At 45.9% G+C, this 25,064-nt stretch overlaps 1 protein-coding gene across 1 annotated transcript in view; it reads left to right on the top strand.

Annotated features, from left to right (window-relative positions):
• The window catches only part of LOC116991878 (CD97 antigen-like), a 105,991-nt gene extending 88,846 nt beyond the window's left edge, over positions 1-17,145 (top strand). Inside the window, exons 12-15 of the mRNA XM_033050854.1 lie at positions 85-151; positions 1,937-2,028; positions 2,797-2,965; positions 17,035-17,145. Coding sequence (XP_032906745.1) covers positions 85-151; positions 1,937-2,028; positions 2,797-2,965; positions 17,035-17,145 — 439 coding nt within the window. The remainder of the gene's footprint in view (positions 1-84; positions 152-1,936; positions 2,029-2,796; positions 2,966-17,034) is intronic.
• Positions 17,146-25,064: the final 7,919 nt, after the last annotated feature.

The following is a 25,064-nucleotide window of genomic DNA, read 5'->3' as shown; positions in this document are numbered from 1 at the left end:
GGGAACATTCCTGTACGTGTGTGCGCAAAGTGTAAACATTCTACAGTGTCATTTGGAAATAACATTTTTTTACTCTTTCCCCAGTTGTTGGTTGGATCTAAAGAAGGGATTTATCTGGGCTTTCCTGGCTCCGGTCTGTGTGATTATTCTGGTAAGTTTAGAAAAATATGAAACAGAGATTGTCTGTTGAATTCAGAATGTAAGCTGATAGGTTTTGGAACCACTAATGATGATAGGACATCAACCATGAATGGCAGGTCGGAGGAACAGAAGGGCCTTGGAGCATTAACCTGTGCTGTAATCTTGGGTATTAATATTTAGCAGTATCGGATTGGATGACATTTCTCCAAAGAGCATTGGTAAAGATTATGCCTTTATCACTGGTTTTCGTGATAAATCTTTAGACTGTCCATAAATATTTTTAGATTCACAATGCATATGAGAAGATTTGAAGTCATCCACTCTGTGCTGATGCAACACTACGGTAATATCTACATCACTGTTTTTTTGCCCACCTACTGACTTGTGGCGGAGAGGCATGCACTGCGGACGATCTCCGCAGAGGCACAGGCTGTGGCAAAGAGATGGCAGAACTTTGTCTGACACACCAGTGAACAAACTGTCTTTTAAAAATGATTGTTGAGGATCAATGTAGAGGCAAACATGGCCAAATGTAACTATTTATGCACTGCTAGATGTTTCATTGAAAATGGAAATGCATTAAAGATAACATCTGCTGCAGTTGTATAGTGCCCTAGTGAGACCACACCTGGAGTATTGTGTGCCGTATTGGTCCCCTAATTTGAGGAAGGACATTCTTGCTATTGAAGGAGTGCAGCGTAGGTTTACAAGGTTAATTCCTGGGATGGCGGGACTGTCATGTGCTGAGAGAATGGAGCGGCTGGGCTTGTATAATCTGGAGTTTAGAAGGATGAGAGGTATCTTATTGAAACATATAAGATTATTAACAAGGCATTGGTGAGGCCAATTCTGGAGTATGGTGTACAATTTTGGTCGCCTAATTATAGGAAGGACGTCAACAAAATAGAGAGAGTACAGAGGAGATTTACTAGAATGTTGCCTGGGTTTCAGCAACTAAGTTACAGAGAAAGGTTGAACAAGTTAGGTCTTTATTCTTTGGAGCGCAGAAGGTTAAGGGGGGACTTGATAGAGCTCTTTAAAATGATGAGAGAGATAGACAGAGTTGACGTGGATAAGCTTTTCCCACTGAGAGTAGGGAAGCTTCAAACAAGGGGACATGACTTGAGAATTAAGGGACAGAAGTTTAGGGGTAACATGAGGGGGAACTTCTTTACTCAGTAGCTGTGTGGAATGAGCTTCCAGTGAAGGTGGTGGAGGCAGGTTCGTTTTTATCATTTAAAAATAAATTGGATAGTTATATGGACGGGAAAGGAATGGAGGGTTATGGTCTGAGCGCAGGTATATGGGACTAGGGGAGAATACGTGTTCGGCACGGACTAGAAGGGTCGAGATGGCCTGTTTCCGTGCTGTAATTGTTATATGGTTATATGGTTATTAAGGGTTTGAACACGCTAGAGGCAGGAAACATGTTCCCGATGTTGGGGGAGTCCAGAACCAGGGGCCACAGTTTAAGAATAAGGGGTAATCCATTTAGAACGGAGACAAGGAAACACTTTTTCTCACAGAAAGTTGTGAGTGTGGAATTCTCTGCCTCAGAGGGCAGTGGAGGCCGGTTCTCTGGATACTTTCAAGAGAGAGCTGCGCAGGGCTCTTAAAGTTAGCGGAGTCAGGGGATATTGGAAGAAGGCAGAAACGGGCTACTGATTGGGGATGATCAGCCATGATCACATTGAATGGTGGTGCTGGCTCCCTACACCTATTGTCTATTATCAAGAAAATATTATTTCAATAAACCACTTAATCGGAATAATGTGGCTTTTTCTTTTCTTGTAAGGTCAATGGAGGATTTTTTATTATGACTGTGTTGAAACTGGCTGAAAAGTTTTCAAGTATCAATCCTGATATGGGCCAGTTGAAGAAAATCAGGTGAGAACAACTGGTGTGGCTGCTGGTACCTTCCTTGGTTGATACGGTATCAGGTCATGCAAATGGCCAGCACTTGTCCCTTTCCCATCCTTTTCCCATTATTCACATGAAGCTGCTGATGCTGACAGGTCCTAGAGTCATACCGCATGGAAACAGGCCCTTTGGCCCAACTCGTCCATGCTGACCAACATGCCCCATCTAAGCCATTCCCGTTTTCTGTTCTGATTTGGGATTCACGCACTGATAGCTGGGCCCTTTCCAAACTTACCAAAAGGGGAAATAACATCAGGCATATACAGTGGACCGGATAGAGGGAACTGTCGGCTCCAGGGTCATAGGTTCGGTACCACACGTGGTAGGTCAAGCATGTGAATCACTCAGATGCCATTCCTGTCCTGTTATCTGTCGAGGTTTCTGAATGTGTTTAGGGGGTGGGCATTCTCTGGTTACACCTCAGTGTGAGAAGGAATCAGCTTTGCATTATTCTGTTTGAAACAAACATTTCTCAGCAGAGGCCAACATAAATCATTTTTTCTTTTCCAATAAATCCTTTGACGTTTGGTGTGCCACAAGTCATAGCTCACTATTGTATCAGCTGACTGGCTGATATCTCTATCGCTGCAGTCTGTGCATTGAAGTCAACACAAGTAATTGAAAGCGAGAGGATCTAGAAGCAGCAGGAAGTTTATATTGCACCTTAAAGTATGCACTGTAGTGAGTGACACAAATTATTGTCTTGCATTCAGCTTCTCGTGCCTCTTGTTTTAGGGTCTTTACCTTCACTGCTGTCGCTCAGCTTTGCCTCCTGGGATGTACTTGGATATTTGGCATGTTGCACTTCCAGAAGGAAACAATTGTCATGGCCTACATCTTCACTGTGATCAACAGCATGCAAGGAATGTTCATCTTCATCCTGCACTGCCTCCTTAACAAGCAGGTAAGTCCCCTTGAATTTGTTCAGCAACGTTCGCTCAAACAGTATGTAGATGGCCAACTAGAGAGAGGGCAATGCTGGACCTTCCATTGGGGAATGAGGCTGGGCAAGTGACTGGCCTGTGTGGGCGAGCACGTTGTGACCAGTCACCAGAATTATGGACTCAAGCCAACGGTGTAGCCATGGGCATTCGCATAGGTCCCAGCTACGCCTGCCTTTATTGACAGCTGCAGGACTAATAAGGTTATCATAGAAGGGGATTTTAACTTTCCAAATATTAACTGGGAATATCATAATGCAAAAGGTTTAGACAGGGTAGAATTGGTCAAAAGTATTCAGGAACATTTCCCCCGGCAATATGAAGAGAGCCCTTCTCCAGAGAATGCAACGCTTGATCTGGTCTTCAGAAATTGGAATGGATGGATGAAGTGTTCATGGATGAGCCTTTTGAGACCAGCAGCCATTGTCTATTAGGTTTACATTAGTTAAGGATAGAGACCAGGTGGGCCCACAAATTAAAATCCTAAATTGGGGCAAGGCCAACATTGAAGGTATCATCATCATCATCATCAATCAACCTTTATTGTCATCTTGCAAAGCAACAGTTGTACAGTGCAAAATGAGACGACGTTTCCCAGGGGCATACCGGAGCATCGCACATAAAACTTAAACATTTCACGCATAAAAATAAAAACAATTAAAAAAACAATCCAGTTCCTGATAAAACAGTATGAATAGTTTTTAAAAAGTGCAGGTAAAAACAGCAACATTAAAATACAAGTAAAAAGTCATAAAATGTCCAGGGCAGCTGATTTAAGTGGCCAGTGCCAGTGCCAGAGTTATTACTCAGTGCCAGTTATTAAATTGTCAGTGCAAAGCAGCAGAATCAGGTGGAATGACTGTTTAGCAGCTTCACAGCCTGTGGAAGGAAGCTATTTAGCAGTCTGGTTGTCCGGGCTTTGATGCTACGGTGTCTCTTTCCTGATGGCAGGAGATCTAGATATGTGTGGAGTGGGTGCAGTCTGTCCTTTGCTATGCTCAGTGCTTTTTTCAGGCAGCGGCTCTGGAACAGTTCTTGTACCGAGGGTAGGGAGACGCCAATGATCCTCACTGCTCCCCTCACTATCCTCTGCAGAGACTTCCTGTCTGAGCAATTACCGTTGGAGTATCACGTGTTCATGCAGTACGTGAGTACAGACTCCACGGTACCCCTATAAAAAGTCCTGAGGTTGTTGGTGGGGAGTGAGGCCTGTTTGAGTTTCCTCAGGTAGTGCAGTCGCTGATGGGCCCGTTTGACAATCTCAGTGTTATTCCTGGACCAGGTGAGACTGTCTGTGATTTGCACTCCGAGGAACTTTATGCTCTCCACTCTCTCCACCGTGGTGCCACTGATGTTGACGGGTGTGTGTTTGGGCTGCGACCTCCTGAAGTCGACAATCATCTCCTTTGTGTTGTCTACGTTTAAAAAGGAAATTCTAAACATCCCAAACAAGGTAAAAACAAAAGACAAAAACAAAAACAAAACAAACAATAAAGTAAAAAAGTAGCAATAAAAGAGTACCATAGGATAATTTTAAGGTAGATTCTGATTGCAATTTTGATTTTGCAGTAACCATGTTTTTAGATGTTTGGTAAATGAGGTAAGGGTTGGCAGATCCCGTATGACGCATGGTATCGCGTTCCAGGTCTGCGACGCTCGATATGAAAATACTGACTGCCCAAAGACACTTTTCCTAAACGGGACTATACCATCACCCCTGGAGGCTGCTCTTGTCGACCTATTTGGGTTTTTCTTTACTGCCTGCTTTAACGGGAAAGAAAGCCCACAAAGGGATAGGAGTGTTTGGCCAAGTGTAATAGGGATCGATGTGAAAGGTGAGATGCGTAAGGAATTAAAAGCATTGTATTTGAATGCGCAAAGTATAAGGAGTAAAGTAGATGAGCTTGAGGCTCAGTTAGAGGTTGGTAGATATGACATTGTGGGGATTACTGAGACGTGGCTGTAGGAGGATCGGGCTTGGGAACTTAATATTCAGGGTTATACATCCTATAGAAAGGACAGGCAGGTGGGTAGAGGAGGGGGGAGTAGCTCTGCTGATGAGGGATGGAATTCAGTCCCTGGCGAAGGAAGACATAGGGACTGACGAGGTAGAGTCACTGTGGATTGAGTTGAGGAATTGCAGAGTCAAGAAGACACTAATTGGTGTTATCTACAGATCCCCAAATAGTAGCCCGGATGTAAGGTGTACATAGCAGCAGGAGTTAAAGCTGGCATGTATCAAAGGTAATGCCACTGTGGTGATGGGTGATTTCAATTTGCAGGTAGTCTGGGAAAATCAGGTTGGTTCAGGACCCCAAGAAAGAGAGTTTGTAGAGTGCCTCCGAGATGGATTCTTAGAGCAGCTTGTAATGGAGCCTACCAGAGAAATGGCAATTCTGGATTTAATGTTGTCCAATGAACCATATTTGATAAGAGAACTCGAGGTAAAGGAACATAATAGTGATCATAATATGGTTAGTTTTAAACTGTAATTTGAGAAGGAGAAGGTTAAACGGAAGTGTCAGTGATGCAATTGAACAAAGGGGACTATGAAGGCATGAGAGAGGAGCTGGCCAAGGTAGACTGGAAAGGGATCCTAGCAGGAATGACGGTGGAACACCAATGGCAGAATTATCTGGGCATAATCCGGAAGACACAGGATCATTTCATTCCAAAAAGGAAGAAAGATTATAAGGGGAGTAGCAGGCAACCGTGGCTGACAAGAAAAGTTAGGGATTGAATAAAATTAAAAGAAAAGATGTATAACACAGCAAAGAGCAGCCAGAAACCAGAGGATTGGACAACAGAAGGAAACAAAATGGGCAATACAGGCTGAAAAGATGAAGTACGAGGGGAAGCTGGCCAGGAATATAAAGAAGGACAGTAAAAGCTTCTTTAGATATGTTAAGGGAAAAAGAGTAGCAAAATCAGATGTGGGTCCCTTGAAGGTAGACACAGGTAAAATTATTACGAGGAACAAGGAAATGGCAGAGGAGTTGAACAGGTACTTTGGATCTGTCTTCACTAAGTAAATCTCCCAGAAGGAGGTTAGTGGAGGACAGAGGATCAAAGGGGGTAGAGGAACTTTGGTGAGAAATAGTATTGGGTAGGCTAATGGGAGTTTAGGATGAGGGGGGGTCTTATAGAAACATAAAATTATAAAAGAACTGGACAAGCTAGATGCAGGAAAAATGTTCCCAATGTTGGGCGAGTCCAGAACCAGGGGCCACAGTCTTAGAAAAAAGGGGAGGCCATTTAAGACGGAGGTGAGAAAAAACGTTTTCCCTGCCACAGAGGGCAGTGGAGGCCAAACCACTGGATGGATTTGAGAGAGTTAGATACTCTAGGGGATATTGGAATCAAGGGATATGGGGAGAAGGCAGGCACGGGTTATTGATAGGGGATGATCAGCCATGATAACAATGAATGGCGGTGCTGGCTCGAAGGGCCAAATGGCCTCCTCCTGCACCTATTTTCTCTGTTTCTATAAGAACCCCCTCATCCTCCTAAACTCCAGTGAATACAAGCCTAGTCTTTTCAATCTTTCCTCATATGACAGTCCCGCCATTCCAGGGATCAATCTTGTGAATCTACGCTGCACTGCCTCAAATTTGGAGACCAAAACAGGACACAATACTCCAGATGTGGTCTCACCAGAGCCCTATACAACTGCAGAAGAACCTCTTTACTCCTATACTGAAATCCTCTTGTTATGAAGGCCAACATTCCATTAGCTTTCTTCACTGCCTGCTGTACCTGCATGCCAATTTTCAGTGACTGGTGTACATGGACGCCCAGGTCTCGCTGCACCTCCCCCTTGCCTAAACTAACCGCATTGAGATAATAATCTGCCCCCTTGTTTTTGCCGCCAAAGTGGATAACCTCACATTTATCAATATTATACTGCATCTGCCACGCATCTGCCCACTCACCCTGCAACCTCCAAACATCCTCTTCACAGTTCACACTGCCACCCAGCTTTGTGTCATCCGCAAACTTGCTAGTGTTGCTCCTAATTCCCTCTTCCAAATCATTGATATATATGGTAAACAGTTGGGGCCCCATCACCGAGCCTTGCAGCCTTATGCAGGTCCCTCTCCGTACCTTCTAAATGCAGTTATAGTACTGCCTATTCTGACAGTTCATACAATATAACCAACACTTTCTGTGTGATAAAATTGCCCCTAAGGTTTGAATTAAATCTTGTATTCCTTTCTTGTTCTTGATTTCCCTACCCTGGTAAAAGTCTGTGAATTCTCCCTCATTCCCCTCATAATTTTATCCACCTATAGAAGATCACCCTCGCCAGCCTGTGCTCCAAGGAATAAAGTCCTAGCCTGACAACCTCTTGCTATATCTCACTTTACTCAGAACTGCTGTAGGTTTGGGAGCAACAGCAGCAGGAGTTTAGCAAGAGATACGACTGATTGGCTCTAGCCCAAGTGGGAGGAGAGAAGTGAAAACAGTTAAAGTAGAGGCCAAGGACAGGCAGACTTTACTCAGAACTGCTATAGGTTTGGGAGCAACAGCAGCAGGAGGTTAGCAAGAGATACGACTGATTGGCTCTAGCCCAAGTGGGAGGAGAGAAGTGAGTCAGTGCCGGGAAAACAGTTGAAAACTGAGGAATTTGGTTTGTAAATTGGTAAATCAGGCAATTTATCAGTCAATTTAAGCAAGACGGCTCTTAGCGAGCGGCAGTGAGTGAAGTGCCCTGTGAGAAAAGTGTGAGTCTTTGGCGTGCCCTGTGAGAAAAGTGTGAGTCTTTGGCTCGAGAGTCTTCGGCGAGGAGGCTGAGGAGAGGAGACTACGCAATACGCTTGAGAGGTAGAGACGAAAGAAGGAGATGTCAGGCAAGCTGATTCAGTGCGATGCTTGCAGTATGTGGGAGGTCAAGGACACCGCTGGTGCCTCTGGCTGCTACAAATGCGAGAAGTGCATCCAGGTAGAGCTCCTGAAGGGCCGTGTTGGGGAACTTGAGAAGCAAGTGGATGACCTCCGGTTCGTCCGAGAAACGGAGTCGTTCCTCGACAAGTCCTACAGTATGATTGTTACACCTAAGGTACTGGAAGAGAGAAGGTGGGAGACAGTGAGAACAGGAGGGAAGCATGGAATGCCAACTTCCCCGGGTGTTGTACCTCTTGTGAACAGGTTCACCCACTTAGAAGCTGTCGGGACAGAAGAGGTGTTTACACTGGGCGGCGGACTGGCTTGTGATGCGAACAGGGCTGTTGAGCCAAAACCAAAAAGGCCTAAGGCAGGCAACGCCATTGTAGTGGGAGACTCCATTGTGAGAGGTACGGACAGGGGTTTCTGCGGCAACAGACGGGATGCGAGGATGGTGTGCTGCCTTCCTGGTGCCAGGATCCAGGATGTCACGGACAGAGTGCAGAAAATCCTCAAGGGCGAAGGTGAACATCCGGAAGTGGTAGTGCATGTCGGCACAAACGATGTCGGAAAGAAGGGGATCAATATTCTGCAGCGTGACTTTAGAGAGCTCGGAAAAATGCTGAAAAGCAGGACCTCCAGGGTTGTTATCTCCGGTTTCCTTCCAGTTCCTCGTGCTGGCGAGAGCAGGAACAGGGAGATACTGGACCTGAACGTGTGGCTGAGGAACTGGTGCACGGGGCAGGGATTTAGATTCTTAGATCACTGGGATCTGTTTTGGGGTAAGGGGGAACTGTACAAAAGGGACGGATTGCATCTTAACAGGTGTGGGACCAGCATTCTGGCAGGCAGGTTTGCCACTGCTACACGGGTGGTTTTAAACTGAATAAGGGGGGTGGGGTGTCGAATGGGATAGTGGAGGATGGAGTTAAAGGGAAAGGGTTTCTTAAATGTGTGAGCGTAGAGACAGAGGGGTGTAAAATGAGGGTAGAAGTAATAGGTAGCAAGGTGAAAAGTAAAAGTGGCAGGCAGACAAAACCAGGGCAAAAATCAAAAAGGGCCACTTTTCAACATAATTGTATAAGGAGTAAGTGTTGTAAAAACAAGCCTGAAGGATTTGTGTCTCAATGCAAGGAGCATTCGTAATAAGGTGGATGAGTTGAATGTGCAGATAGCTATTAATGACTATGATATAGTTGGGATCACGGAGACATGGCTCCAGGGTGACCAAGGCTGGGAGCTGAACATCCAGGGATATTCAATATTCAGGAGGGATAGAGAGAAAGGAAAAGGAGGTGGGGTAGCGTTGCTGATTAGAGAGGAGATTAACGCAATGGAAAGGAAGGACATTAGTTTGGAGGATGTGGAATCGGTATGGGTAGAGCTGCGAAACACTAATGGGCAGAAAACGCTGGTGGGTGTTGTGTACAGGCCACCTAACAGTAGTAGTGAAGTTGGAGATGGTATCAAACAGGAAATTAGAAATGCGTGCGACAAAGGCAAAGTCGTTATAATGGGTGACTTCAATCTACATATAGATTGGGTGAATCAAATTGGCAGGGGTGCTGAGGAAGAGGATTTCTTGGAATGTATGCGGGATAGTTATCTAAATCAACATGTAGAGGAACCAACGAGAGAGCAGGCTATTTTAGACTGGGTATTGAGTAATGAGGAAGGGTTAGTTAGCAGTCTTGTTGTACGTGCCCCCTTGGGCAAGAGTGACCATAATATGGTTGAGTTCTTCATTAGGATGGAGAGTGACATTGTTAATTCAGAAACAATGGTTCTGAACTTAAAGAAAGGTAACTTTGAGGGTATGAGACGTGAATTGGCCAAGATTGACTGGCAATTAATTCTAAAAGGGTTGACGGTGGATATGCAATGGTAGACATTTAAAGACTGCATGGATGAACTACAAAAATTGTTCATCCCAGTTTGGCAAAAGAATAAATCAGGGAAGGTAGTACATCCGTGGATAACAAGGGAAATCAGGGATAGTATCAAAGCGAAGGATGATGCGTACAAATTAGCCAGAAAAAGCAGCATACCGGAGGACTGGGAGAAATTCAGAGACCAGCAGAGGAGGACAAAGGGCTTAATTAGGAAAAGAAAAATAGATTATGAAAGAAAACTGGCAGGGAACATAAAAACTGACTGCAAAAGTTTTTATAGATATGTGAAAAGAAAGAGATTAGTTAAAACAAATGTAGGTCCCTTGCAGTCAGAAACAGGTGAGTTGATCATGGGGAACAAGGATATGGCGGACCAATTGAATAACTACTTTGGTTCCGTCTTCACTAAGGAAGACATAAATAATCTGCCGGAAATAGCAGGGTCAAAGGAGTTGGAGGAATTGAGTGAAATCCAGGTTAGCCGGGAAGTGGTGTTGGGTAAATTGAATGGATTAAAGGCCGATAAATCCCCAGGGCCAGATAGGCTGCATCCCTACCGGACGTGAGCACACAGTTAGCTGCAGACTCCGCCCAGGACAGGAAGGCTCTGCAGGAACGGAAGGGACGTCACGACCGCGGTGCCACAGGTGCTGTCGCCGAGGGAGGACGGACGGAGCCGCGGCTCGAGAGACTCGAGAGACTAACAGAGACTAACAGAGGCAAAGAGGTTTGCCACGCACTGCAAGGGAGCAGTGGACCAGATAGGAAGAGCGGAAGGAATTACCACTAGACAGCCAAACCAGTAGGTAATTTACGGCTGGGGTGAGTATTTTCCCATTTATAGGAGGTAGGATTATATAAATAAGGGGTGTATCAATACAGTAGGGGATTCTTAAATAGGACCAGTTAATTACTTATATAAGATGGGCGGTCAGGAGATGTGCCAATACTGCGAGATGTGGGAATTTGTCGACACCATTGATGTAGAAGATCCCTACAGCTGCAGTAAGTGTTTGAGGCTAGAGGAACTCCAGCTCCGCATTGATGAGCTGGAGACCCAACTTCATACGCTGCGGTACATCAGGGAGGGGGAGTATTACCTGGATGTTTTGTGCCAGGGGATGGTCACACCGACCAGTTTAACTAATTCAGTAGGCAGTGAGCAAGGAAAGGAAGGTGTGGCCATAAGCGAGGCAGGTAGGGGGAACCAGGAGGAGATGCGGCAGGAGCCACAGCCCTTGTCCCTGACGAGCATGACCGAGGCTCTTACTCAATGTAAGGACGGGATCAGGGGCTGTGGGAGGGATGAGCAACCTGGCTGCAGCACCGTGGATCAGGAGGCCATTCAAGAGGGGGGAGTTAGAAGAAATGCCGTAGTGATAGGGGATAGTATTATTCGGGGGGTAGATAAGGTTCTCTGCGGCCAGCAGAACATGTCCCGAAGGCTGTGTTGCCTACCCGGTGCTAGGGTTAAGGATATCTCTGCGATGCTGGAGAGAAATTTGCAGTGGGAGGGGGAGGATCCAGTGGTCGTGGTCCATGTGGGGACCAATGACATAGGAAGGACGAGGAAGGAGGATCTGCTGAAGGAGTTTGAGCAGTTAGGGAATAAATTAAAAAGCAGAACCTCGAGGGTACTGATCTCCGGATTGCTACCTGAGCCACGGGCCAAATCGGCGAGGGTACGTAAAATTAAAAAGCTAAATGCGTGGCTCAAAGACTGGTGTGGGAATAATGGGTTTGGTTTCTTGGGCCACTGGCACCAGTACTGGGACAGGGGGGATCTGTTCTGTAAGGACGGACTTCACCTGAACGGTGCTGGGACTGGGGTCCTGGCAAATCATATAACTAGGGCAGTAGAGAGGTCTTTAAACTAAGTAGCGGGGGGGAGGTATCAAGGGGGGTAATAACGGCAGGGGTAGAGGAAATAGAGCAGGGTATCAGTGGGGAAGCGGTAAGTCAAAATGAGACAGGAGACAGAATGTGTGAAGATAAAGCTCTAGATGTAAAAGGGGCAAAAACGGAAAGGAAGGGTAGTAAAAATCATCTGAAAGTGCTTTATCTAAATGCACGGAGTATTCGTAATAAGATAAATGAATTAACGGTGCAATTAAGTATATATAGTTATGATATCGTGGCCATTACGGAGACATGGCTGCAAGGGGATCAGGACTGGGAGTTAAATATAGAGGGGTACTCGACAATTAGGAAAGATAGACAGGAAAGAAAGGGAGGAGGGGTGGCCCTTTTAATAAGGGAGGGAATAACGGCAATAGAGAGGAAGGATATTGCGTTGAAGGATCAGGATAGTGAAACAGCTTGGGTACAGATAGAGAATAATAAGGGGAAAAAAACACTAGTGGGTGTAATTTATAGACCTCCAAATAGCTGTGACGCTGTTAGTCAGAACATAAATCTGCAAATAGTTGACGCATGTAAAAAGGGAACTGCTGTAATCATGGGGGACTTCAATTTTCATATTAATTGGGCAAACCAAACTGGGCAGGGTAGACTAGAGGAAGAGTTTATAGAATGTATTAGAGACGGGTTCCTAGAACAGTATGTCACAGAACCGACAAGGGGGGAGGCAATCTTGGATCTGGTCCTGTGTAATGAAGCAGGATTAATTAAAAATGTCATAGTTAGGGACTCGTTGGGAACAAGTGACCACAATATGGTCGAATTCCATATTCAAATAGAAGGGGAGCAGGTTGAAACTCAGGCTAGGGTGCTTAGTCTAAATAAGGGGGATTATGAAGGTATGAGGACTGAGCTGATCAAAGTTGACTGGGATAGCAGACTCAAGAATAAGACGGTACATGAGCAGTGGTGTACGTTTAAGGGTATACTGTATAACCTTCAAGAAAAATTTATTCCTATGAAGAAAAAAAGGGGTAAGGGTAAGAACAGTCAGCCATGGCTCAGTAAAACTATAAAGGATAGTATTCGGCTGAAGGCAAGGGCATATAAGGTAGCCAGAGATAGTGGGAGGGTAGAGGATTGGGAAGCATTTAAAGGTCAGCAAAAAATAACTAAGAGATTAATTAAGACGGGGAAAATAGACTATAAAGGAATTTAGCGAACAACATAAAAACTAATAGTAAGAGTTTTTATAGCTATATAAAAAGAAAAAGGGTGGCTAAGGTGAACGTTGGTCCATTGGAGGGTGAGACTGGAGAGTTGTTGGTGGGGAACATGGAAATGGCAAAGGCATTAAACGAGTATTTTGTATCAGTCTTCACCATAGAAGACACAAAAAATATTCCAACGCTGGATAAACAGGGGGCGGTAGGAATGGAGGAGCTAAATACTATTAAGATCACCAAGGAGGTGGTATTAGGGAAATTAATGAGACTGAAGGAGGATAAATCCCCTGGGCCTGATGGATTACATCCAAGGGTCTTGAGGGAGATAGCGGTGGGGATTGTGGATGCATTGGTGATAATTTTCCAAAACTCCCTGGAGGCAGGAACGGTCCCAGTGGATTGGAAAATGGCCAATGTAACACCTATATTTAAAAAAGGAAGTAAACAGAAGGCGGGTAACTATAGACCGGTTAGTCTAACATCGGTGGTGGGTAAAATGTTAGAGACAATTATTAAAGAAACACTAACGGGGCACTTGGATAAACATGACTTCATCGGACAGAACCAGCATGGTTTTGTGAAGGGGAAGTCCTGTTTAACGAATCTGCTCGAATTCTTTGAGGAAGTAACAACCCGGGTGGATAAAGGGGAACCGGTGGATGTGGTATACTTGGACTTCCAAAAGGCTTTTGACAAGGTGCCACATAAGAGACTATTGCTAAAAATAAAAAATTATGGGATTGGGGGTAATATATTAGCATGGGTAGAGGATTGGCTAACAAATAGGAAGCAGAGAGTGGGGATAAATGGTTCATACTCGGGATGGCAACCGGTAACTAGCGGGGTTCCGCAAGGGTCGGTGCTGGGACCCCAGTTGTTCACAATTTATATAAATGATTTGGAGGAGGGAACCAAGTGTAATATATCAAAATTTGCGGACGATACAAAAATGGGAGGAAAAGTAGGGGATGAGGAGGATAGGAAGAGTCTGCAAAAGGATATAGATAAGCTAGGTGAGTGGGCAACAACTTGGCAGATGAAATTTAATACTAATAAATGTGAAGTCATTCACTTTGGGAAAAAAAATTATAGGGCAAGTTATTTTCTAAATGAGGAGGAGCTGCGTTGTAATGCAACGCAAAGGGATCTAGGGGTATTAGTACATGAATCACTAAAAGTTAGTATGCAGGTGCAGCAAGCAATCAGGAAGGCCAATGGAGTTTTGGCCTTTATTGCTAGGGGGATTGAGTATAAAAACACGGAGGTCTTGCTGCAGCTGTACACAGTATTAGTGAGACCACATTTGGAATACTGTGTACAGTTCTGGGGTCCATACTTAAGAAAGGATGTACTAGCCCTGGAGGCAGTGCAGCGAAGGTTTACAAGATTAATTCCTGCAATGAGGGGATTGACATATGAGGAAAGGTTAAGTAGGCTGGAACTCTACTCTTTGGAGTTTAGAAGAATGAGAGGCGATCTCATTGAAACATATAAGATCGTGAGGGGCCTTGATCGGGTGGATGCACCGAGGATGTTCCCAATGATCGGGGAAACTAGAACTAGAGGACATAGTTGCAGAATAAGGGGGGGCTCTTTTAAAACTGAGATGAGGAAGAACTTCTTCACCCAGAGGGTGGTTAATTTATGGAATTCACTGCCCCAGGGAGCAGTGGAAGCAGAAACTTTAAATATATTTAAGACTAAAATAGATGGTTTTTTAGCTGCCAAGGGGATAAGGGGCTACGGGGAGAGGGCAGGGATATGGACCTAGGTATGGTTAGTATAGTAAGACCTGAGTGATCTCCTGGACAAGTGTCGATCGCCTGGATTGGGGTCGGAGAGGAATTTCCCGGATTTTTTTCCCGAATTGGACCTGGGTTTTTATCCGGTTTTTTGCCTCCCCCAGGAGATCACGAGGTTCTTGGGGTGGAGAGGGGTGATAGCGGTATAAAGGGGAGGGTAGTGTCTTGTGTTCTGTGTCTTGTGTCTACTGTTTGTGGGTAAGTGTGTCTGTTTAGTGTTCAGCCATGAGCGAATGGCGGTGCGGGCTCGACGGACCTGGTGGTCTACTCTCGCACCTACTTTCTATGTTTCTATGTCCCAGAGTACTTAAGGAAGTAGCTCCAGAAATAGTGGATGCATTAGTAATAATCTTTCAAAACTCTTTAGATTCTGGAGTAGTTCCTGAGGATTGGCGGGTAGCAAACGTAACCCCACTTTTTAAGAAGGGAGGGAGAGAGAAAACGGCGAATTACAGACCAGTTAGTCTAACATCGGTAGTGGGGAAACTACTAGAGTCAGTTATTAAAGATGGGATAGCAGCACATTTGGAAAGTGGTGAAATCATTGAACAAAGTCAGCATGGATTTACAAAAGATAAATCATGTCTGACGAATCTTATAGAATTTTTCGAGGATGTAACTAGTAGCGTGGATAGGGAAGAACCAGTGGATGTGGTGTATCTGGACTTCCAGAAGGCTTTCGACAAGGTCCCACATAAGAGATTAGTATACAAACTTAAAGCACATGGCATTGGGGGTTCAATATTGATGTGGATAGAGAACTGGCTGGCAAACAGGAAGCAAAGAGTAGGAGTAAACGGGTCCTTTTCACAATGGCAGGCAGTGACTAGTGGGGTACCGCAAGGCTCAGTGCTGGGACCCCAGCTATTTACAATATATATTAATGATCTGGATGAGGGAATTGAAGGCAATATCTCCAAGTTTGCGGATGACACTAAGCTGGGGGGCAGTGTTAGCTGTGAGGAGGATGCTAGGAGACTGCAAGGTGACTTGGATAGGCTGGGTGAGTGGGCAAATGTTTGGCAGATGCAGTATAATGTGGATAAATGTGAGGTTATCCATTTTGGTGGCAAAAGCAGGAAAGCAGACTATTATCTAAATGGTGGCCGACTAGGAAAAGGGGAGATGCAGCGAGACCTGGGTGTCGTGGTACACCAGTCATTGAAAGTAGGCATGCAGGTGCAGCAGGCAGTGAAGAAAGCGAATGGTATGTTAGCTTTCATAGCAAAAGGATTTGAGTATAGGAGCAGGGAGGTTCTACTGCAGTTGTACAGGGTCTTGGTGAGACCACACCTGGAGTATTGCGTACAGTTTTGGTCTCCAAATCTGAGGAAGGACATTATTGCCCTAGAGGGAGTGCAGAGAAGGTTCACCAGACTGATTCCTGGGATGTCAGGACTGTCTTATGAAGAAAGACTGGATAGACTTGGTTTAAACTCTCTAGAATTTAGGAGATTGAGAGGGGATCTTATAGAAACTTATAAAATTCTTAAGGGGTTGGACAGACTAGATGCAGGAAGATTGCTCCCGATGTTGGGGAAGTCCAGGACAAGGGGTCACAGCTTAAGGATAAGGGGGAAATCCTTTAAAACCCTTTCTGACTGTCTGCACTATATATGCCTCTCATTATTTTATATACTTCTATCAGGTCTCCCCACAACCTCCAGCAAAAAAACAAGCAATGTCTGTCTACCTCTCCCTGTAGCAAATACCTCCTAATCCGGGCATCTTTCATGTAAACCTCCTTTGCACATTTTACAAAGCCTATACATCCTTTGAGTAATGGGGAGGCAAGAAAATGCACACAATACTCCAAACGCTGCCTCACCAAAGTCTAATAAAGCTACCTGACCAAGTGTATCCAATGACATTGTGGAAACCAAGGGAAAAACTGGTGCCCACTGGTTGGCATGGATATCGTGGGCCGAATGGCCTGTTTCCATATTTCTTAGACACCATGACAATGATGGACAACATTATTGACCACAATATCTACACAACTGAATCTACACACAGAGGAATCTGTAGATGCCACAGAGTTCCAGGGTCTGGCAGATATTAACAACCACTGGGCCACCAATACCGAGTTCAGTTGTGGAACTGAGAACGGTGTCAGGTGTGGGGTGGAAACTGGAGCAGGAGCTTCCTGGGTGGTGTGGCTGACAAATCCACTCACTGCAGATAAAGCTGGAGTAACCCTTTGTCCTAGTGCTGATCTCTTGCCTTCTGCTTTGGCAATGAGAGTGAGGCAGCCAGAAGCCGGCAGCTCGGGGCCTGGATTGTGAACTCCATGGACAGCCCTGGTGTAATGGCCACTGGCAATGGTGTGGACAGGATTGTAAACACTCCATGTCACCTTGTCTTTCAGGTGAGGGATGAGTACGCCAACTTCTTCCACCGTTTCTGCCTATTGAAGAAAGACTTAAAATTCTCTGAGTTTTCAACTTCATCGACGCAGGTATGGTTACGATTAGTCTAGTGCCGTGTCTGTCATGGGAGAGTGATTGTACTCATGTACAGTGTGATGTGACTGGATAGCACAGAAACGACATTTCTCACTACATCTCTGTACACACGACTATAATAAGGACTAGTACCAGGACTTGTACCCATTAAGTGGCCTGTTTTCACCTGTATCTCTTACTTAAATGGGCTGTTTTGAGCAGTATCCGCTTCGAGAGAACCTGAATCTTCCAGAATCAATCTTGATTGACAGAATTGAAAGATACAGCAGGAAACAGGCCCTTCGGCCCACCGATTTCACACTGACCATCAGTCACCCGTTCATACTATATTCTATGTTATCCCATTTGCGCATCCACTCCCTACACATTAAGGGCAAATTGACAGCGGCCAATTAACCAACATGTCTTTGGGTAGAGGACAAAAGTGGAGCATCCGGAGGAAACCCATGCAGTCACATGAAGAACATCCAAATTTCACACAGACAGCACCCGAGGTCAGGATCGAACCCGGGTCTCTGACACTGAGGCAGCGGCTCTACCTGCTGCACTGCTGTGCCTCCCTGGTCATTGTTTTTTCTTTTACCAGGGATCTGCAGCACGTTCTCTGACACCCACAATGTCACATTGTCCTGTGGCTGTCGGAGTAAGGGGCTCACTCCATCCGCACACCACCCTACAATTGTACACGTCTGCACTCACACACCCAAATCCCAATGAGCCTGACCAATGCTCCACTCATTGGCCCGGCCATGGCCCACACGGCCTAGATCAGGTTACACTGTCGTGCTACACAACATCACCAGCCATTCCCCACACATTAGCCCATACACTGCCTCCCACACACCCACATACAAACCTGCATCATTGGCCATATATCCACCCACTCAGTGTCACACATGCTGTCACACACACTCCCCACACTCGTTCACACACCCCCCCCGCAAACTGTAAACATGTCCCCCAAATATTCATCCTCCAACTCGGCCACTCACTGCACTCACAAACCCGCACACCAAGACACTCGCTCCCCTCACCCTTTGTCCCCATCTATCCCCTCAGACAGCCCCAGGTGCAGTGGTCTGTGTTGGCTCTCGTGGTGTTGCCTGCTGTGCCATGGTGGGGGTTGGCAGGGTTGATGTGCTGGTGTCCTGCTCGTGAGAACATTCGTTCTCTGCTGCCTCAGCCAAAGCCAGCAGGTGCCTGGCCCCGACAAGCTGCCACGTGGTTAGTTTGTGATCTCGATGTCTTGTCTGCTTCCTTACAGGGCCCGAGAAGCGTTCATGAGACAGTAATGTGATTGAAAGCACGAGAGCTATGCAGAGCTGGCTACAGCTGCTTCTAAAGCGAGAGGCACAGAGCACAAGAGCAACAGTGCAATGACTCTCTTTGCTTAGGACTGTAACTAGCCTCTCCACTGGGACTACCCCATTGCTGCTGCCACCCTCTCCCCATTCTTACCTCCATCGCTCTGTTTCAATCTGTTACCAACTTCAGAAGAAAGAGGCGAGAAGTTACAGCTGAGAGTTGAACTGCTTCAGCTCTCTGCTTCTATTGAGCATGTACATAGCAGGAGTTCATAGCTTCTACATTGTTGAACAGACTGTCCAATAATAAGCACGGTAGCATCTAGCCTGGATTCTGGGGAACGGAAGAGTTGCCTTTCACTTCAAGCACCTCCCTGGGCAGATGGGATAATGTCCGTCTGGCTTTAAGGTTGCTTGATTTGGTGATCCTCTAATTGTTGGCTATTGGACAGTGGTTGGCAAGGTGACAAACCAGGATTCAGCCATCGGAAGGTGAGCACGGGCAGCACAGGTCAATGAGTGCTTATGAGTTTGGAAGGAGTTTGCTTGGGGTCCAACATGGGCAGGGTGGATGTCTAGCAGGTTTAGAGTTTAGTTAGTGTTGAGTTTGTAAGCTGACAGAGGGTGTGTCCCAGACTGGCTTTTGCCTGCTGTTGGGTTGGTGACACAATATGATGACAAGAGTGCATGTGAGCTACAAAGCCATTCCTCATCGCCGCCCATCATTATTTGGGGCTTTTCAAGAGCCAACATAAAGCAGGTTGTAAATGCCACTGACAACCACATCTCCTGATTGGTTTGGGACATGCGAGGCACAGATGAGCTTCTCTCTCTAGCCAGTGTCGAGGGTGAAAGGCTGAAGGGTAAGAAAGCTTGAACAGGACCCACCGGTCACCAGGTGAGATGCCAGAGTCTGGGCCAGGCTGCTGCTCAGCCCTGAGTCTGGCCCAGTGCAAGTTCCTCAGCAGAGAATCAACACGAGGCAGCCTTCACACGGGACCCCATCTCCTCCCGGTTCCCTTCAGCCCCTCGGCACCAGCTAATAGCCACCACCATTGAGTGATACCCACTACCATCTCACCACCACATTATCTGGGTGGAGTGGTTCATGGATGGACCTCCCATTGTCACCCTCTCAAAGACAGTGTGGGACGGAACACTCAACCCTGCCTTTGCCTGAGGCTGATGAATGAAAATGCAGCCAGTGCTGATCATGGCTGTGGTTCCCAGTGCCCCGGGTTTGCCCTGTAACTGCCGCAGGTGAGACAAAGGAGGTTTCACCGGCTCATACGGAGGAAGCAGGAAGGGCAAGCTGGTTACACCTTGTTATTGTGTATTGATACGTAGAAATGCAAATTTTTTTAATATGCCAGGCCTTTATTGAATAAAATATCATCCTGATCTGTGTGTCTTGTTAATATGTTCACATTCCTCATATTAATAATTATTTCTCATAACTTGTAAGAAGGTGTGGTCTAAATGTGAAATATCAAAGCGTTACTGAGCGAGGGCGGTTTAGACCAAATGTGCCTTTGAAATCCATGGTTACAGGAAGGCAGGAGAATGGGGATGAAAGAGAAACATTGACCAGTCATGATTGAATGACAGAGTAGAGTTGATGGGCTGAATGGCCTAATTCTTCTCCAATGTTTTATGGTCTTATGCCCTGGGGAACAAGAAGTCATTCCTAAAACCCAGGACTGAGATTCCTTCCTGCACTTGGCCACATGCATCAATTTCTCGGAACTTGCTAGAACATTTGTGGTTGGTTAACACTGTCTACACCACCATCTACAGAGTGTCGATTGTCTAGACCAATGTACACCTGTCTACACAGTTAGTGCCCATTGTCTTGCTAGTGAGGGAGTGCAGTGTAGGTTCACAAGGTTAATTCCCGGGATGGCGGAACTGTCATTTGCTGAGAGAATGCAGCGGCTGGGCTTGTATACTCTAGAGTTTAGAAGGATGAGAGGGCATCTTATTTAAACATATAAGATTGTTAAGGGTTTGGACACGCTAGAGGCAGGAAACATGTTCCCGATGTTGGGGGAGTCCAGAACCAAGGGCCACAGTTTAAGAATAAGGGGTAGGCCAATTAGTACGGAGACGAGGAAACACTTTTTCTCACAGAGAGTTGTGAGTCTGGAATTCTCTGCCTCAGAGGGCGGTGGAGGCCGGTTCTCTTGATACTTTCAAGAGAGAGCTCGATAGGGCTCTTAAAGATAGTGGAGTCAGGGGACATGGGGAGAAGGCAAGAACGAGGTGCTGATTGGAGATGATCAGCCATGATCACATTTAATGGTGGTGCTGCCTCGAAGGGCCGAATGGTCTACTCCTGCATCTATTGTCTATTGTCTTTCTAAAGCCTCCACATTCTACCAACAGTGTGTCAACAAGAATGCACAAAATACTCCAAATATGCCCAAATACAGTAAATCCTGAATAGACACAAAATGCTAGAGTAACTCAGTGAGAGAGGCTGCATCTCTGCATCTCTGGAGAGAAGGAATGCAAGACATGTTGGGTCAAGACCCTGTTTCAGACCGAGTGAGGGGAGAGGGAGTCCAGAGATATGGTGGGGTAAGGTGTGAAAATGACAGATCAAACAGACGATGATAAAGAAGTAGAATTGTTCATTGTTAGCTGAGGGGAAGCTAACATGGAGGCATACAATCAGTAAAATTAATCAGGAGGACAGTGAGACTAGTGGGAGAACTATTGTGCAGGAGGGATGGAGAGAGAGGGAAAGCAAGGTTGGAGAAATCAAGATTCATACTGCTGGTATCCGTTATTGCCGTATGTCCACTATAACCAAGTAAGGTAATATCATTGTATAAATAGTAGAAACAAACAAGTGCAGATGTTGGTTAATACACAATGGACAAAAAGTGCTGGAGTAACTCAGCAAGTCGGGCAGCTTCTCTGGAAAACATGGATAGGCAACGTTTCTGGTCGACATCCTTCTTCAGACTCTTGGTCCGGAACAGGAGTTGGAATCCAGGTGAGTTGATGGCCCTGGCCTGTGGCAGCCGGGGGTGAAGTGAGGAGAAGCCAGAGCACAGATAAGGATTGGCCATGGCGGTGGTTTCGGTGCCAAGAGCAGTAGGCACGGCATGGGAATGATGTGTGTGGTGGGGATGGTGGTGGTGGCGATGGCTGCTGTGGTGGCAGGTGTGACCAGGGTGCCGGTGGTGGCAAAGGCAGCTTGCCCAGGGGCTGCTAGCGATGGTAGGCGTGTCCGGATCGGTGGTGGTGGTAGCGTTGTAAGCAGCAGGAGAGGCGCCGGAAGCCAGGGGTGGCCGGTGCTGTGGACGGTGAGGAAGGCGTGGGTGGACGGCACTGCGGGCAGCCAGGGCGGTGATATGAGCTGGGGGCGGCTAACACTGCGAATGGCATGTGGTGTTTGGATGCATGATCTTGCATTGAGCTTCTCGAATGTACCAACCAGCCCACAATTGTCTGGATTAAATTCCATCTGGAATTTCTCAGTCCAAATTTCCAGCTGAACTATATACTGCTGCTTTCATTAGCAACCTTCCTCACTCTCCACAATTCCAATGTTCATATCATCTGTAAACTTATTATTCAGCTCCCTTACATTTTCATCAAAATCATTGGACAAAGCACTGCTATTTACAGATCACACAGCTCACAGACGTCCAGTCAGAGAAACACATCTCCAAGTCCATCTGTCGTCTGTGACCCAGCCAATATGGATCAAATCGCCCAAATCTCCGTGGATCCCATGTGATTTAATCTTCTAAACCCACCTATCATGAAGAACATTGTCAAATGATTTACTAACTACATCTACGTAGACTACATCCATTACCCAACACTCATCACTTAATGTCGTCACCTCGATAAACTCAATCAAATCTGTAAGTTAGGACCTGCCCTGCATAAAGCCACTCTGAATATTGCTAATAAATCCATGATTTTCCAAATGCAAATACCAAATCCTGTCCTTAAAAATCTCCTTCAATCTTACACCCCTGGCTTGTGGCGCCTCTCCTGCCGTTAGCAAGGCTACCACCACCACCGCTCCGGCCACACCTACCATCACCATGGCTAGCAGCCCTTGGGCTGTTCCCACGCGGTCCCTGCCTTTGCCACCGCCGCCGGCACCCTGGCCGCGCCTGCCACCACAGCAGGTGTCTTACTTGCCTATAGTTTCCCAGAATATCCCGGTCAAGGCCTCGAGTATCTCCTCCCTTGCCTCTATTAGTATCCTTGAATAGATTCTATCAAGCTCCATGGCCTTGCCTTCCTTAATGTTCTCCAAGACACACAATAGCTGCTCTTCCTTAATATGGACATGGCCGAGAATATTAAACACTCACTAATCTCACTATCACCTATGCCTTTCTCCTTGCTCAATTCCGATGCAAAGTATTTGTGTAGTACCTCACCCACTTCCTCTGAATCCATGAATAAACTCCCTCCTTTGTCCTTCAGTGGACCTACCTTTTCCCGCTCCCTACATATGTATCAAATGCCTTGGAATAATCCCTAATCGTACTTGCCAAGGGCATCTAATGGCTCCTTTTAGCCCTTAATTTACTAGAACAGTGTAGTACAGAAACTAGACCTTCAGCCTTCAATGTTCACACCAAACAAAATACCATGAAAAAAACCTTTGTTTTGATGTGATCCATATCATTCCATTTCCTGCATATCCATATGTTAATATACAATCTGCTTCAATGCCAATATCATAACTGCCTCCACTACCAGCATGTTCAAGGCACACACCACACATCTCATTTAATCGTTGCCACTCTCACCTTAAGCTATGCCCTCTAGTCTAGCGGATGAGGCGCAGTTCTGTGTGCGTGCAGCTGCCGAGAGCCGGTCCACACTCCTCTCCCCGTCCCCCCGTCTACCACTCGTATCTGCTGCTTCTATCTGCCCCCTGACAAATACAAACTTGAAGAAAGAATAAAAATCAGACCCAAACTCATTCACTAAATCTACAGCACTTCATTCGGTTTTTATTTGTAGCGTTTGACTTTTGACAAATCCCATGATTCCTTGCATTTTTTGGAATACCGAACTCGCTTATTTCACTGTACCTTAATTGGTACATGTGACAATAAACCCATCTTGAATCTTAAATCTAAAACCTAAGCCCCTGGCACTAGGGCAGGCCTAGTCAATAGTAGGTAATTTAAAACCACCACTACAACAATCCTGCTTTCCATACTGTGTATGGATGTTCCCCAGTTGACTATTGGGAGACCTACAGTATAACCACTTTATTATTCCCAAGCTCTATCCGTGTGGCCTCGCGGAATGAGACCTCCATCTCGGAGGTTTACTGCAAGGTACATTGGCTACTGTAAATTAACCGTGAGTGTACGTGATCAACTGCAATCATGAGTCATAGAGTCACAGAGCACGGAAACTGACCCTTCAGCCAACCTCTTCCATGTCGACCAAGATGCCCCATCTACACTGGTCCATTTGCCTGCAATTGGCCTATATCACTCTAAAGCTTTCCTATCGATGTATATGTCCAAATGTCTTTTAAATATTGTTATAGCACTTGCCTCAACTACCTCCTCTGGCAGCTTATTCCATATACTAACCACACTGTGTGAAAAAGTTGCCCCTCTGGTCCTATTATATCTTTCCATTCTTGCCTTAAACCTATCCTCTAGCTCTTCATTCCCCTTCTCAGGGTAAATGACTGTGCATTCACCCCACCTATTCCCCACATCATTTTATTAATTTATCAAGGTATTAGAGATGATTCTGAGGGAAAAGGTATGTATGCATTTGCATAGATAGGGGTTGAGAAGGGATAGCATGGTTTTGTAAGTGGGAATTGTGTCCAACAAATCAGGTTGCTCTCCCTCTCCACTAAACATAGACACGTACATGGATGGGAAGGGATTAGAGGGACATCAGCATGGGCTTGTTGGGCCTGTTTCTGTGCTGTACAACGCTATGACTCCAAGTAAGATTGGGATTTGTTCCCAAGACAGAGGAAGTTTCAAGGTAAATTGACAGCGGTTTCCATCCCCAGAGGTCAGTCATTGCCAAAGAGGTGAAGGAAAAGCAGGGCAATGTTCGAGGGAGGGTGTGACTTCACCCACAGGAACACAGATGCAAGCACTGGACAATTTGTTCACCAGCTGTGGGAGTAAATAGAATCCTCCCTTGATGTTCCATCAGTGCACAGTGAGCATAAAGGATAATCCCAATAGATTTTATAAGCACATGAAGGGGAAAAGGGTAACCAGAGAGAGAGAGAGGGGCCCCTCAGGAATCAAAGCAGTCCACTCTGTGGAGCCATAGGAGATGGGCAAGGTCCTCAATGAGCATTTCTCCTCTGTTTTTACCATGGAGAAAGACATGAGGACCGAGGGTTTAAGAAGGAACAGCAGATGCTGGAAAATCGAAGGTACACAAAAATGCTGGAGAAACTCAGCGGGTGCAGCAGCATCTATTGAGCGAAGGAAATAGGCAACGTTTCGGGCCGAAACCCTTCGTCTGAAGAAGGGTTTCAGCCCGAAACGTTGCCTATTTCCTTCGCTCCATAGACGCTGTTGCACCCGCTGAGTTTCTCCAGCATTTTGAGGACCGAGGAACGTTCAAAAGTTTCAAAGGTATTTTATTATCAA

Source organism: Amblyraja radiata, chromosome 35, assembly GCF_010909765.2.
Source record: "Amblyraja radiata isolate CabotCenter1 chromosome 35, sAmbRad1.1.pri, whole genome shotgun sequence".
Lineage (NCBI taxonomy): Eukaryota > Metazoa > Chordata > Chondrichthyes > Rajiformes > Rajidae > Amblyraja > Amblyraja radiata.
This window is presented reverse-complemented; position numbering and strand designations above follow the sequence as displayed.